The following is a 16,589-nucleotide window of genomic DNA, read 5'->3' as shown; positions in this document are numbered from 1 at the left end:
ATCAAAACCAGTATATTGAACTGTTCTCAGAAACAGACTGTCAGTGGAGCTGCTGTAACAGAGGAGTTAGTTATAAACAGTGCCAGTAAACAATTTGACTGCAGAAATTTTGACCTGATGATGTTTCCAGACAATTTCCAAAGGCAGCCCCACATCCTTCATGTTACAATAATCAAAACAGGATGTAATGTAGGGTGCAACTACACAGTGGGGAAAATGTGAATGGATCAACTGTGAAGTTGCACCTGGGATGTTTGTTTCCTTGGGTGAATTTCCTTTAGTTGACCACATAGGAGTCAGCAGAGAAAGAGAAGGAAATTGATATTCAGCCTTGTTCGCAGCTTGTTAAGGTATCTGTGTTGTGGCCATCCAGATTTTCGGGATTTGTCATTACAACAGAACTACCATAACAACCTACAAACAATGCTGATGGAGAATTTCCTTCTTTCTTTCTCTGTTAACTCCTTGTTCTTTTTTTTTTTTCATTTTCTTTGATCCCCTAGCTGCCCAAGTACAATGGCAACAAGCCCTTAAAGAAAGAAAGAAACAGAACAGAAGGGTAGAGGGGAAACAAGCAGATCAAGGCATCAGGTTTGGAGAAAAGAGAATTCAAATGGCAGCCAGTGTCTTTGCTGCCCTGCTTCTCACTTCTGCTATAGCCAGTGAAATACAATGGTTACAAACCCCTCTGTCAGCTCAACTGGCCACACTGAATGGATTTTAATGCAATTGCTTAAAAGGAGAGGGGGGGAGTGAAGCTGCAACAACAGAGGAAAAAAGTTTGGACTTGGGTTGGGGAAAAACTCCAGATTGATTTGCAATTACGTATATGTGATGTAGTCAACAGAAAATAATGTGAATCTGGCTCTGCAATCCCAGATTATTTCCTGCATTACTTATCAATGTAGGCATCCCTTAAGGCAGTGGTCCCCAACCTTGGGCCTCCAGATGTTCTTGGACTTCAGCTCCCAGAAATCCTGGCCAGCAGATGTGGTGGTGAAGGCTTCTGGGAGTTGTAGTCCAAGAACACCAGGCAGCCCAAGACAGGGGACCACTGGCCTAAGGCATGTATTAATTTAAGTAAAATCTGTTTATAGCCTGTAACAGCATTTTCAGACACTCAGTGACTGAAGATCTTCCCTAAACAGCTGGAAGCTGCATGGCAGGCATGGTATATTTATTCTTCCAGTAGGCTTTTAAGCAGCTTCCTATGGGACTTCCCTTTTCAGGGCTCCCAAACTCTTCTGACCATTTTGAGAGAAAGAAGGTCCTGCTATCTTGTAAGAGTGAATGAAGATAGTGAAAACCTAAAGGAACAGTAGGGTAGAGGAAGAGAAATACCAGTGAGGAAGAATAGGAGGAGGGGGAGAGGAGAGGAATATTGAAGAAAATGAACTTTGGGACAGAGTAAATGCAGTGGGCGTGAACTGGTATGTCTAATGTCAGAGAGAGACGAGATGTTGGCAAGCAGCACTGCTCAGATGCAAGAGGAGCTATAATTATGAGCCAAGTCTGCAGAGTGGCTGCTGCATTGATGAGCAACTGAAAGAAAGCACAGCAAGACATTCGTGAGGCCAGGGGAATGACTGGAGGAGGGTTTCCTTTTCAAGGCTAATTGGGCAATTTTCGATCTGTTGCTGTTTGTTTTGCTGAGTTGAGAGAGCCTTCTCTCCCGAGTGGGGCTCCTGCTCTGCTGCACATTAAGTGAGGCAAGGGGAAAAGTTTCTTGCTCTGTTGTCCTTTTCACCGCTGCTGAAGACAAAACTCTAGCCAGCCGAGCTTTTCTGCCTTCTAGGGGATTTGTTGCAATACCGTTAGAAGTGTGTGCTGCTGCTTTTCGTCAGGCAGCCCTAGACATCCAAACCTTTTGTTTTGATTACCAATCAGTGCTGTTTGGCAATTGTGAAATCTTTTCCGCTATAAATAGACACTCGCTCTTTTTCTGGAAATGGATCTGACTGCTCCCTGTTACTCACAAGGCTGCTAGTGTTTAAGTGACCACCTAAAACTGCAAACTGCTTTGCTGTCTCCACTGATAACAGCCGAGTCATTATTATTCCCATTTCACAAGTGAAAGCTGAGTCTATGGAGAATTAGTGCAGGGAAATCACCCCAGTAGGAGACCACAGCTGTGAAACAAGGACATCTGCAAGCAGGATCTGAAGGCCTTAGGAATGGACCTCAACAGATGGGAAACCCTAACATCTGAGCATTCAGCCTGGAGGCAGGCGGTGCATCACGGCCTCTCCCAATTTGAAGGGACCCTTGTTCAGCAGGCTGAGGTAAAGAGGCAGTCACAAAAGCAGCAAAACCAGGGAGCCGGACAGGGGACAGATTGGATTTGTCTTCAGTGTGGAAGGAACTGTCACTCTCGAATTGGCCTTCTCAGCCATACTAGACGCTGTTCCAAGTCCTCCATACAGAGCACGTTACCATAGTCTTTCGAGACTGAAGGATGCCTTAGCTTAGCTAAGTGAAAGCTGAGTCCATCCCAAACGCATATGGTTTGTACATAGCAGGGATGGAAACTTATAATTCCCAAACTTAAGTCGTACCCCCACACACATCAGAAAAAATTAATCTGGGCCAATCGCTTTCAACTTGATGAACCTCACTGAGTTTTTGTGATGATAAAGTGTGTGGGAGTGCGTGGGGAGGAACCATGTACATCCGCTGAAGGTTGTTAGAGGAAAATCAGGATATAAATGTAACTAATATAAATCATCTAAACTTTACTAAATGTACAGAAATTTGGCTTGTGTGTAAAAATAAAAATACCCCGAGGAAATACAGTACATTGGATTTTATTTATGCTCCTTGGAGTTTTGCAAGAATTCCTAGGTTAAGCCACCTTAGAAGAAGCCTAAGGTTTCAGACTCTTTTGGTGAGTAATTATTGAAGTTGTGCAGTTATCCTCCATGTACAGCCAACATATCCAAAATAGCATGGACTTGCTAATTAGGCCCCTGCTGGTGAAGTGGTGTTTTTTTTTTCTTGTTATCCAGTATGAACATCTGACTTCATGATGATATGGGAGCTATCATGGCCATCTGGTTTTGGAAAAGTTACTTTTTAAGATTGGGAGTATCTAGGAATTGACTTTTTGAAGTTCTGATAAAAAGGGCCTGAGAAGAGGGGATGCTGAGTTTCTTGATTTTGGGTGCTCATGGTATTTGTTTATTTTTCATTTGAATGAACTACTGTATATTGCACAGTTAAGGTCTCTGGGCAAACTGTACAATATTACACTGTAATATTACATTATTTTCCTTTGTTTCCTTTTTAATATTAACACTAAGCCTTCAGTCCTGTGAGACAGTCTGTGTGCCTGAATACAGCCTTGATATTAATAATGAAAGAAGGCAAAATTGACAGATATCTATTTTTTCAAATATATAATACAGTATATAGTGCTAGCATCCCCTCTTGTGGTGAAACCACAGAACAGCAGTGTTCATAAATTTTGCTGGCATGTGTCCTATGGCTGGCATACCTCAAGACAAATTTCAAAAATGTGAGGAAAAGAACCACAGTTTTTACATTTAAAACAGATTAGTCAGCTGAATTGGAAAAAGCTTACTTCTCATAAATTTAAGAATGGGACTGGGAGTGGCCCATGCCAGTCAAGCAAGTATGTTAGACGCCGGAGTCCAGTCTCACAAAACTTAGTTTGGAAAGGGAAGTAGAGTTTCACTAGTTGTCTCGAGGAAGGCTTAGATGCTATAGGCTAGTTTGTAACACAAAGATGTCATTTTCTGGTGTGACAAAGTAGATTTAAGGATATAAAACAGTCAAACAATTAGGAAAGCATTTCAATAATAAACATAATGTGAAAATAAGATCAAAGAATTGCTGAAGCACCATATGAGATTACTCTGCATGGCAATCTGCATTACTTTTTGATTTCTTCCTCTGGTCTGCTATTCTTCGCTTAAAATGATTTGCCTTGCCTCTCTAATCCATCTGCAGGTATGTCGAGAGTACCAGCGTGGCAACTGCAACCGAGGAGAGAATGATTGCCGGTTTGCTCATCCTGCCGACAGTGCAATGATCGATACCAATGACAACACCGTGACTGTCTGCATGGATTACATCAAAGGGAGATGCTCCAGGGAAAAGTGCAAATATTTTCACCCTCCTGCCCATCTGCAAGCGAAGATCAAAGCTGCCCAGTACCAGGTCAACCAAGCTGCTGCTGCTCAAGCAGCAGCTACTGCTGCAGCCATGGTGAGTCCAGAAAATGAACATTACGGAACAGTAGCATAGCTACAGAACACAATTCATATTTTAGCTCTTCTTGCTGGCGATATGATTATTCAGGTATCCCATTCCCTACATCAAATTGCAATAAGCTTTCAAGCATGTGATGCCAAGTCTGCTCTTAAGTAGTTTCTGGTTTTGGTAAAAAGGCACTATGAAGAACAGTAAATAGTTTCTGTTGCTACATTTATAGCTTCTCTATATACTGTATGAAGATGCACAAATGTACATACAACATAAAATATGCATTTAGTGTGGTGATTCACATGGGCAGTTAAATTTATGAAGTAGTAGTTATTGATATGCATCTGTATCACTGTCAGGGTGAGTACAAATTGGCAGTTTTTCATATTATTTGCTATTTACATTTTCACATTATTTGCTATTATTTGTGAATTCCATGAGTTGCTGGTATGCTCCTGGAAGGATCTCATAATCTGTCATTTTCTGTGGTCTCCTTCCTATTCTTGTTGGAAAGTTGAAGAGGCACAAATTTCTACTCAGCTGATCTCATGCTGCTTCACTTTCTTCCGATTGTGCCACTTGTCCCTCTTTCTGATTGATGTTATTGTTAAGGACCTGTTGTGTTTCACGGACAACCTGTTCGCATAATTCTGCCAATCCATTTGCCATGCTCAAGGTGCCAGTGCTGTTGGCTGTTTCATGATTCCAGAACCCAACTTCTTCACAAGCCCTTTCCAAGTTTCCTCTTCAGGTTTTCCCTCCAAGGAGAAGATTTCAAACACAGTCAAAGGTGTATTTGCTTTGGTATAAAACCAGAATTTCAACCCAAGGTTGTGGTTTCTAATGAGATGCACACAAAGGTTTAGTTTTGAAGAAAGAAAGAAAGAAAGAAAGAAAGAAAGAAAGAAAGAAAGAAAGAAAGAAAGAAAGAAAGAAAGAAAGAAAGAAAGAAAGAAAAGCTGATATGATATAGACTGTTCCTTTGGACACATTCTGATAGATATGTGTAAGCACATATAAATCAATCTAAAATATATCTATTACTAATGTATGAGCATTCAGTATTTTGCTTTTGGCATTTCTCCTCATGTATGAGGTTTGAAGATTCAGGATAGATTCCACCACTACCATTACCCCACCCCACCCCAGTAGGAGTCTGGAATGCTATACAGTACGGAACTACTTAGGAGCAGACTGTCTCAGTGAATGGTTGGACTGTAATATTATTTGAGGGACAGAAATAGTTTCTGGATGCTGTTTTTCGGAAATATACATACGGTGTAATGAATAATTGCGCAACAGAACAGTTTACTGTTACATGGAGTGGCAAAACTTCAGTGTCCTGGAGGAAATTAAGAACGGCTCGCATTGCTTAAAATGTGATTGTGGGGGAGTTCACATGTAGCTATTTTAATGGGTCCCTTCTTCGTTCTTTGCTTAGCCGTTAATGTTGTCCTATATTTTTTTACATGACTACATGATCTGACCATGAAAATACTACTTCATGTGAAACATTGTTGTGTGATATTCATAGCATATAGTACTAGACAACAGGAGAGAGGCCTTTTTCTGTGTTCATGGATACTTGAGCAAAAGTACAGAAGGCAGACTCTCTTTTCTCACTCTTTCTCCTTCTTTCACTCCCCCCTACCCCGTTAGAGTATCTTGTTTGTAATTAACTACATAGAGGTGTATCCTCACAATAACAACTCAGTAGTGCCTTTATTGTGCATGCTTAGTCTTGTTATTTGTTGTATATGGCATTCCGATGATTTGTTTTTTATTTGTTTTTTTCTCACCTACCCAAAAATGCACTGCTGCCCCCATGATGCACCTCTGCTTGCTGTTTATGTTAATGCGCTTGAACCCCACTGGCCCATTGCCATCATGTGCTCGCTGCCTGCTAATTAAGACTCAGTCGGCTGTCAAATCACTGAAGCGACCCCTCGAGGCAACCTTTGACCTGGTACTATGACCTTTCACCTTTTAGCTTGGCATGTAGCTTTACTGTAGATACAAATTTTTAAAATTAATTCAAAGTAAATATTCCTTATGTCCTGTTATTTAGTAATAATAATCTTAAAGAAAAACTGAGTGTGGTATCCTGATCCAATTAAGGGGAAGATCATGCCATTTATAATGCCACTGATTTCTAGCCAGTATCCCTAAGATGTAGGACCCCACATTCAGTTGAACCACCTTGTAGAAAGTTCTAAATGAAGTAAAATAGGATTTTTTAAAAAGATTAAGAAAAACAAACAAAAAAACAAAATGTATGTAATATATATGATTGAGATATATATATATATATATATTTGTATCTGTTCGGTTGGCATGGCTTTAACAATATTCTTATGTAGATTTAACATCTGTAATGCAATGTTAAAAGTACCAGCATGATGTGGTACATTTCTTTGTCCCCCCTTCCCCCCTTTGGCATATGTAGTTAGGCTTGGAGGGATGTGGGAGTAAAAGTTTAATATTATATTAACCTGTTTTCATTCACTCTATATAATTTCTCTTTAACTTGGCTTTTTACTTGTCAGTACTCATGGAGCTAGCAGTGCAGCTTTCTTTATTTTTTCCTCCCTTGGTATTGCTGCTTCCTTGTTAAACAAAACAAATCCTGAAGTTTTTCATATAGTGGATATGCTAGTGTGTAGATCGCAGACATCAACACCCTCAAGTGCCATATTTGAAGGGCAAAAATTAATACTTCCTTACAAAGCTTTGGCCTCGCCCTTTGTTGAATAGTAAAGTCTGCTCCGCTGCTTGCTTGCTGAAGGTTTTTTTTCAAAAAAAAAAAAATATGTTGGTACCTGATTGTTATACCTCCTACTGATTTTTTTTTCTGTTTGTCTCTCTCTCTCTCTCTCTCTCTCTTTCCCCCTGTTTCCACTCCTTTTCCTCCCTTTACCCTTAACTGTCTATATTACACCCATCTGTCCCATTAGGGAATTCCTCAAGCTGTACTCCCCCCATTACCAAAGAGGCCTGCGCTTGAAAAAACCAATGGTGCCACCACAGTCTTTAATGCTGGTATCTTCCAATACCAGCAGGCTCTTGCAAACATGCAGTTGCAACAGCATACAGCCTTCCTCCCACCAGGTAGGTGCTTCTTTCTTGTATCCCTTTCCAGCGAGACATGAATGATGTCCCCAAACAGTACTTCCTGAGTGTTAGCACAGTTCAGAAGTTTAAGGATGTTCACTAGCGAGAGGGAAAAGAGGCCCTCCCTGAGTGAGAAAGGAGGATGGTCTTTGCTGCTGAACTGCAGATTCTGCATATGACTGTCTTGGAAGCAAGGTGTTGGGTGCTTTCCAGCCTAATATGAAAATCTGCATCTCTAAAGTCTGCTTTCTTATGTTTCAAAACAGCATTTGAGCAGTCTTTTCCCATGTGCCTCTTTTGCCTAATCCTTCATTTCACACCTCATAAGCTGTTTTATATGGTCCTCTTTATTTTCATTATGTTTAATGCCGTAAGACCCCTTTGATCTAGCAAGTTTATCAAATAATTCTTGTGTATCCCACAGCTTTCAGAGACTTTCTTTCAGAAGGGGTGACTTTCAGAAGCCTTTTAACTGATTAGAGCTGTACTATTAAAAACTCAGGAGAATAAATCTCCGGCCTTTTGAAACTTTGCCATTGACTTTTTCCCATGGGCATGATAAGCTATTTCTGTATTCCAATACTAATAAAGTGATATCTGCTCATTAGAACTAGCCTTGATTGCTAGATTTTTCTTTCCAGTAGATAAAATTTGTTTGAGTTGTTGAAAGTTCTTCTGCCATGTCTTGAGCTCACAAAATATATAGATGCATACTAGATCCCAAAAGCTTCCATGTGCGCTAGAGTCGATGAGAGATGTTTTTTTATTGATGTTTTTTTTCCTGTGTTAATGAAATACATATCAGTAGAAAGTCACAGAAATGTGTTTCCAATGTGTCACACTGTATGGTGATGAACAGTATATGTACTGATAAAATCAGTATGTTAAATGCAAAGACTAGGCCATCCTTAGAATAGCTAGTTGTGAGATAGTGCAAATTCAGCCAAATATTTTTATTCATGAGCTAAAATTCTACCCAGCTAAAATCAATGGCAAAGAAATAAAATTAATTTTGAATGGAATAGCTTGTCAATGCTATTCTGTATTTGTTGAATGAAATGCACCATGTCATATCCTAGTGGAAACTCAAATCCTCATGGGCTAAATTCTGATAATGGAGAGATCCTGCCCCCCCTCCCCAATCTACACACGTTATTACTTACTCTGGGTCAAACTTTGCCTTGATTGAAATCTAAGGTAACGTTTGGATGATTAAATTCACTAGAGTTTTGCATTTTATTTATCATCTTACATCACTGAAAACAGTGCAAGTTGTGCAGAGTACACAAAGGGGTCCTACACAGCTGTCTTCGCCATTCCTGCAAGTTACTATACCACAGATTTTCATTGCTGCCTTGCATTCATTTGCTGTAATGCCTGTGTAAAAGTGTGTGTTGGTTTAAAGTGTCAAGGAAGATGATAACATAAACATTAAAACTACAAGTATGTGCAGTTCTGTTTCCGAAAACTTTTTAAAAAAATATTTTCAGCAAGTGCAGCTAACTTAAATGTAGGCCTCAAAGGTCCAATAAGATAGAATTAACCGTATGTTTGTTTGTTTGTTTGTTTATCACCCCATTAGTGCAAGCACTACACTGGGCAGTTTATAATATTAAAACTTACTGTGCAACAATTTATATGATAATAATAGCAACAATAAAATAAAAGAATGGGAACATTTGTTGACATTTGTCTCTATCATAGGCCCAAGTGTAAAATCTGAAATTTGCAAAAAACAAAGGAACTTCCCAATTATGCACTTTAGGATTATTTTGTTAAAGTTATTCATTAAAACTTGATGGTGCCTCGTTGTGCCATCTTTACTTCACACACACACGAGTGTTATCCCTCACTTTCTCAACTACCCAAATTGGCAGAGATCTGACAAATACATTTCTCTAGACAGCCTATGAGTAGCTCCATATAATCCCCCCATACTGTCTAACCAGTGGAGGGACAGGATGGACTAGAAGAAAAGAGAGAGCAGTGGAAAGGGCGGGGGGAGTTTAGAGAAGGGGGGAGAAAAAGAACAGGAAAATGAGCAGCAAGGTTGGCGGCTAAGGAATTTATAACCTATATGTGGATGAGGAAGATGACATGGAAGATGAAGAAAAGAATATGTTTTGTGGCTCTGTGAAAATAATATTATGCACCTATTTCAGTAATATGTACTAGCCACAGGAGCCAGTGCTACCCATCCATTCCTGATAAGATTCAATTGGGAACAGCAGAAATTATTGGTAACAAAGAAGGAAAGGCAATTTTTACCCTGTCTTGTATAGCCTTACAATGATTTTCCAGGATGTGGAGGAATACTGAAATTGGTAAAAATTGCCACCAATTCTGGCTTTTAATAGGTTCCAAGGGTGTTCTTTCTGTCAGAAAAAAAACCCATACTCACTGGAGCTCTTCAGATCAAATTCTCCCTCTCTGTGAGATTACACTAGGGCAGTGATGGCGAACCTAAGTTGCCGTATCACTGCCCTCCCATGCAGCCAAACCTGAGAAGGCAGCTGCCGCCGTGGTACTAGCACTTCAACAGGCAGATCTGGAGCAGCTGGCACTGGCGGCGGATCCGGAGTGGTGTCTTGAGGCACCTCCGTGCCTGGAATTCTCCCTTCCATTGCCACTTCCGGTTCTGCTGCCACCACTTCCAGTTCCACCACCACAGCATGCCGTCCGATGCTCATGGGGGCCGCTTGTGCACATGCACACAGCGGTTCTCGCAGGGGGGCAGGAGATCTGTGTCCGCGGCCCGGTTCTGCCTAGGCCACGGACTGCTGCCAGGTTGGGCACTGGGGGTTGGGGATCCCTGATGTAGATAGTACAGTATTTCTAGCTTACCGGTTAGATGATTTACAAAGCTTATTCAGTAAAGGCAATGAAGTCAGTAATGACCATGGTCTGACAACAAATGTTGAGGAAACTCAGTTCATGATAACTAGCAAAAATCAAGAAATCTAAGAAATGAAGTTAAATCTCAAAAATACTTTGGAATTTGGTTGGAAGAACAATGGAATCATAGCCACATCATAGAAATCTGAAAAGAAATGGTATTTTCCTTTTATGAGCAATTGTAATTCAATAAAATAAAATAGAAGCATTTGAAGTGTTGGTTTATTTCTGAATGCTAAGAATTTCCTGGACCAATAGGGTGTTTGACAATAGGATACCGAAGTGAGTGAATATAGACCAAGAAATAATAAGACTGATAGAACCAAAACTGAAGAAAGTTAGAATATTTTGGCCAAAAGGTGAAAAAGCGAGAAAAGATCATTATAGTTTATAATCCAAGGTAAAATAAACAGGGAAAATCAGTAGAGGAATGAGAAAAACTTGTTGGCAAAATTCTTGAAACTGGCTTGCGCACAGCACAAGACAATTGTTTAAAGCAGTAGCGTCCAAAATCAAGATGATACAGATAACAACCAACCTTTAGTAGGGGGGGAGGAGGAAGAGGAGGAGGAGAGGACTTGGTATTGTCAGTCATGTTCACGTTTCTTCAGCCTACGATTGCACACATGCACTCAGTCACCTTTGTTTATTTTTGTTCATGCAGTACGTCCTGACTGTCCTCAAATATAGGCTTATGACGAGAAAATACTTGTGTGAATTGGGCATAAAGGAACAGTAATAACCAGTGCAACCATTATAGTTCCTAGGCAGAATTCTGTTAGCAGCTACCTATGTACAGTCTAGTTCATGTAGTAATTTCACATCCTGATCCTATAATGTTGACATGGTCAAATGGGATTATATGGAGCTACTTCTGTCTGCAAACATCCATTCATGATTCAGATGATTTCAGTTATTTCAGTTTTTAGTTTCAAGTGTCTGTAAGTAGCTAAATGTTTACAGATACTTGAAACTAAAAATTGAAATAACTGTAATTATGAAACTCACTGTTGCCTTATAACATAGAACTTTTCTTTACCTCATTCCCCGGGTATTAAGTCTTACTTCTCATTATTTTGTACTTCCTCATTTAATGTTCAGTATGTTTATTCGCCTTGTGATTCTTTTCCCCTTGTGTCTTACTTCCTTGTCCACGCTGTTTTATGCCAATAAAGGTTTGCTGTACTGTACTGTGTCTGTAAACAGGATAGGTTTCTCAACACGTATAGGAAGATGTAAAACAAACTTTTAAACCCATTTCTTAAAATGTATCAATATTTATATAATTTTACTTACAACCTAAGCCATCATGTTTCAGTGACTAGATCAGAACATTTATCTCTTACAGTCAAAAGTAAATAAAAGTAAAAGTTAAAATAAAAGATAATCTTGCAGCCAGCCAGATATAGTATGTAGGGTGCCAAATGTAGTAGTGCAGTGGACAGCCCTGGGATCTTCTACTGAGGTATAAAACATCCACTATATTTTAATACAGTGAATAATGCCACAGGGCTTTATAGATTTTAAAACAAAATGAATATTTTTAGTCAATTTCAAATGAAGTAGACTTGAAATCCAATTGACATAACGAAATAAATAATAAATGGATTAAATATATCTATGTTACTAAAAAAACACACAGTGGAAGGCTCTTCTCATACCACTAGAACCTACTTTTCTTTACTGCCTAGCTCATTTTAATCAAAATACCAGCACACAATTCCGTCTGCTTCTACCTTGTCCTGCTCATGTCAGACTAGTTCTAATTGACCACCACCTTGCTGTTTGATTTGACTGTGCTGATGGTTACATGCCACTGTTCCCATAATAACCAATTTTTTCTTCTTTGTTCAATGAGATTTTCCTAATTACACGTGTGATGGGTTGTTTTAATTCTTTTCCCTTTGCAAATCCACCTTCCTGTTGCAATGCATGATGGGCAGGCTCAATATTGTGCATGACCCCCTCTACAAGTGTTGGTAGGTGCCAGCTTTGTTTCTTGATTATCTTAAACCTGTTCAGCAGCTCATAGACTCTCAAAATCCACTGCCAGGTTTTTAACGTATAGCTGTTGTGCGAATCCATTACCCCTTCCCCTGCACTAACGCTTGTCAATTAAATGCATTTGTTTTATTTAATTGACACAGACAGCCCAGAATATGTTTGTTTTCTGAGGAACCATGGTGCCCTTTGACACATCACCAATGCCCTGACCCCCACCCCCTTTTATCAGCTCTGGTGGATTTTGACTGGGCTCTGAGTTCCACTGTTTTAGAAAAGAGAGAAAGAAATCTTTTTAATTTAAAAAAACAACAGTAAAATGCAGTTCTGTGTTTTATGCAAGTAATGCAGGATTAGAATTTCATGTCAGCCATCTGTAATATTATAATTACTGAAAATGGGAGGGTGGGGTTGTATAAGAATTTTATTATAAGGGCTATTCTAAGTTTGTTGTAAATTGAAATGATGAAGCTTGATTGTACTGATTCCCATGATTTGATGGTAACGAGCATTTTTCCCCTTCCCTTTTTTCCCCCTCTCCCCTCATCTCTCATCTCCTTCTCACCCATCCCCCTCCTGCTCTCTGGAATGTTGTCCTGCTTTGCGCTATGATTGCATGTCATTCTGCTGGTGGTGATGTCTCATCCCACGGCTTCTCTGCTGATATAAAATACCATACTCAATGATTCTACCCACCTGTTGCCATGGTTTCCCATACTGCTACACTCTTCTGTATGTTTGCTTATATGGTTTTCCTTCCGAAAGTTCCCATGGTGCACGGCGCTACGCCCGCCACTGTGTCTGCAGCAACAACATCTGCCACAAGCGTCCCCTTCGCTGCAACAGCCACAGCCAACCAGGTTTGCTAATTTACAGCTTTGTTTCTTAAACATAACTCAGAATCGGTGCTTTGGAGAAGCATGGGGATTTCTGTGGGTTTTTTGTTTTGTTTTGTTTTGTTTTTCATTTTTCTTTTGTTCGTTTGTACCTCTTGTTGGCCTACACATTCTCTGAAATTCTGCAGCATAGCTTTAAGTAGTCTTTTGTCCATGTTCAAAATGGCACTGCAGCACCATTTCCAATACTAAAATATTTCAGTCTGTTCTTGTAAAACCGTATGGCCCTGTCCTCCACTGCCACCCTCATCTTTTTAAGAACAGACAGAGAGAAGGATGATAGAAGGAATCCAGGAGTACAGTTCTCTCCTGCACACCTCTTGAGAGAAAAGTAATGGCCATGCTGACTGGGGCATTTCAGAATTATAGTCCAAAAAAAGGAACTTCCAATCTCTCCCCTCTTCCTTCCATGTAGGAGTCCATTGAGAACTGTTCAGAGAAGGATTAGTGGGTCAGGGATATAATGGCTTGAATGTTCAAAAATCAGTGGTTCTTAATCTTTGTTACTCAGATGCTTTTGAACTGCAGCTCCCAGAAACCCCACTCAGCACAGTTGGTGGTGAAGGCTTCTGGGAGTTGCAGTCCAAAACTCCTGAGTAACCCAAGGTTAAGAACCAGTGTTCAAAATGAACTTAATGTTGTAGCCTAGTGTGGGAACAGGACTTTTAAAACTTTGTCTCTGTTTGCACATCAGTCGGGGAGGATCTTCATTTGACCCTATGTCCTCCAGAAAGCAAACAACATTTTCTACCTGTGGACAACTACCATACTAGCTGCTTTGTCAAAAATAAAAATAAAACAATAACAATATGGTATCAGATCATTCAATAAATCAGTGTGCTTCAACAGTAAACATTAATTATAAAATTCCGACTCCATTCTAGTACATTGTTAACTTATTTAAACAAATTTGCTCCCAAGCTATAGCCAAGAATTCAAATTCATCAGGCACTTTCACTGTTACACAAAAACTATTCCACAACATCACAACATTCATTTATTAGTCCAGGAATTGCAGGTTTCTGATTAAATCATACAGGGGAAGGGCAGACAATAAAGGGGATTATTAAGTTGCCAAAAAAGCCACAATACATAGTGTTCAGCAAAATCCTGGGTAGATTTACTCAGGAGTGAAGCACCTGCTATTCATTGGAGTTTACTAATCAGTAAGTGTGTATAGAACTGCAGTCCTGTTGTACAAACCTTATATAATGTGAAGAACTGAAGAGAGCTCTAGGTGTGTTTATATATCATGGCTTACTTAAGGTGATAAAGTCAGTTCATAGCAAGATATCAAATTCATACTGAGTACATCCAGATTCACTGTTCATGTTCCTTATGCCAATCTCCCATAACCTAATACGTTACTAACAGATTTGACTATAATATCCATAATTGCAGGCCAACATAGTTCATGTATATGGAATGGGATAGAGGTCTGGCCCTTTGACTAGCAAGCAAAATTAATTGAAGGGTTACCTGCATAAGTGTTCCCTTCTTTAAACTACATGCCAAAATTGTGAATAAAATGCAAGTCACTTGCATTGCATAGCCTGTTTCAGTGTCTCATTGCTAAGAGTAAGCTATTTTAGTTTATACAGTTAAATGATTTATTACTATTTGTATACCACTTCTCTTTAAAATGTAAAGGTGAAGAACAGTGCAAAATAAAGTTATTAATCCAAAAATATTCCATGTAAAATACCATAGTAAACTAAGGCATCAATAAAGTGTTCAGTTGTCTGAATGCAAGGCTTGCATGGCAATAAGTTCCACTGAATCTCTGAATGAATGTGCAGAGGAGTTTGTAAAAGGGAAAATCACCATTTGTATCCTAAATGCCAGCAAACCTAGTGTTACTGAGGAGGGTACATTTTCCACAAAGAGAGGGCAAAAGCTGGGAAAGGAAATATATTCCCAGTTATCAGCTGCTTCGACCTAATAACCACCTACATGGTCTGTTAATACCTATATTCTGTAGTATTTGCTGCTAAAAAGAGAAGTTTGTATAAGAGTGGTGTGGAGTGAGTTTCTGAAATGCTTACAGCTAGACTTTATCTTATCATGTATCACTTAGAGGGAAGGATCAATTCTTATACCAGATAATTTACATCCAATAACAGGCAGCACGAAGAACATCTGGGGGATCTGATACCAAGTCTTCCATAATATTTTATTTGTGCATATAAAATATTTTTACCCCACCTTTCTCCTGAAGATGGACCCACGGTGGCCTATATCCTTAAAAGACAATATTTAAAACTAAAAACATTGAGTACACAAATACTAAAGAGGATCAAACAAACACTGCCATTAAAAGACAGTTTTTAAAAAGTAATTCCCAAAACACATTCAAAGCAGTAAGGCACAATGATTTAAAAACCCTACTCAGGCAGCCAGTCATTAAAGGAAAGCTTGCCTGAAGATAAAGGTCTTCACCTGCTTGTGGAAGGACAACAAAGAGGCCCAGCTTGGCCTGCTATGGGAGGGAGTTACAAAGTCTGGGAGCAGCAGCAGAGAAAAGCCTTTCCCTTGTCCATGCCAAATACCAAATGCACCTGTGAAGGTGGTGAGACCAAGAGAAAGGCCTCTCCATATGATCTTAACATCTTTAGCAGGCTCCTAAGGAGAGACATACTCCTTGAGACAGCTTGGACCCAAGCTATTTATGGCATTATACTGTATGTTAAAACCAGCACTTTGAATTGTGTCTTGAAAGGGATTAACAGCCAGTGGATCTGCTATAATAGGGGAATTACAGTGGTGCCTCGCATTGCGACGTTAATTTGTTCCGCAAAAATCGCTGTTGAACGATATATGTATATGATTTTTAACATCAGCCCCAATTAGCAGTCTGGCAGCCATGTTTTGGACCTGCTGAAATACACGTTGATGGGCATATTCGTGTACTGACATATGTGTGAACTTGCCTGTATATCTAGCCCTTCCTGTCATTACTGATTCTTTTCTAGGATCTCTCAGCTTAAAGCAGTCCCACCCAAATGATGTTAATTTCTATTATCAGAGCCTTGGCAAGGAAACATTAACCCCTGTGTTTCAGTTTTCACTTTTAATTGGCACTTAGTTGCTGAGGTTATCGGAGAAGGTTGTCTTGATTGCACCAGGCTTTATCTCGTGTAGCTGGAAGGCTGACAGATGGGCTTGTCACATGGTGATGTTTTTAACCTTGTACAGACTACTCTACATTCCACTTCTGTCTGTGCACACTGGACATAGCAGTTGCACTTCTCTCTGTGCCGTGGCCCTTACCGCACAAATAGATGAGGTATTTCATGTTTCCCCCGATCATGACTCCTTGTTACTACTGGATATAGAACAAGCACACTTCCCATTTACACCCTTGGTGTCAGCTGTGGGCAAAGTGCCTGCCATACAAATTTGGCTAGGACTGCTCGGTTATCCAATTCAACTTAGGTCCAAATCTTGATTCTGAACTCAAAA

The 16,589-nt window shown here is 39.7% G+C and overlaps 1 protein-coding gene across 39 annotated transcripts in view; it reads left to right on the top strand.

Moving 5' to 3' along the window:
- The window catches only part of MBNL1 (muscleblind like splicing regulator 1), a 217,322-nt gene that overhangs the window by 184,111 nt on the left and 16,622 nt on the right, over positions 1-16,589 (top strand). For 19 of the 39 annotated variants that reach the window (XR_013542944.1, XM_020781916.3, XM_020781906.3 and 16 more), the window contains 5 exons: positions 3,970-4,227; positions 6,137-6,190; positions 7,179-7,332; positions 12,174-12,209; positions 12,997-13,091. Coding sequence is in view for 38 of the 39 variants with exons in the window: in XM_020781916.3 (XP_020637575.1) it covers positions 3,970-4,227; positions 6,137-6,190; positions 7,179-7,332; positions 12,174-12,209; positions 12,997-13,091 (597 nt within the window). In the remaining variant the exon portion in view is untranslated. The remainder of the gene's footprint in view (positions 1-3,969; positions 4,228-6,136; positions 6,191-7,178; positions 7,333-12,173; positions 12,210-12,996; positions 13,092-16,589) is intronic. The other 20 variants (XM_020781918.3, XM_020781913.3, XM_078389105.1 and 17 more) reach the window with 3 other exon arrangements.

The sequence above is a fragment of the Pogona vitticeps genome, chromosome 3 (genome assembly GCF_051106095.1).
Source record: "Pogona vitticeps strain Pit_001003342236 chromosome 3, PviZW2.1, whole genome shotgun sequence".
Taxonomy (NCBI): domain Eukaryota; kingdom Metazoa; phylum Chordata; class Lepidosauria; order Squamata; family Agamidae; genus Pogona; species Pogona vitticeps.
The sequence above is the reverse complement of the archived record's forward strand: the minus strand, read 5'-3'. Positions and strand labels throughout refer to the sequence as shown.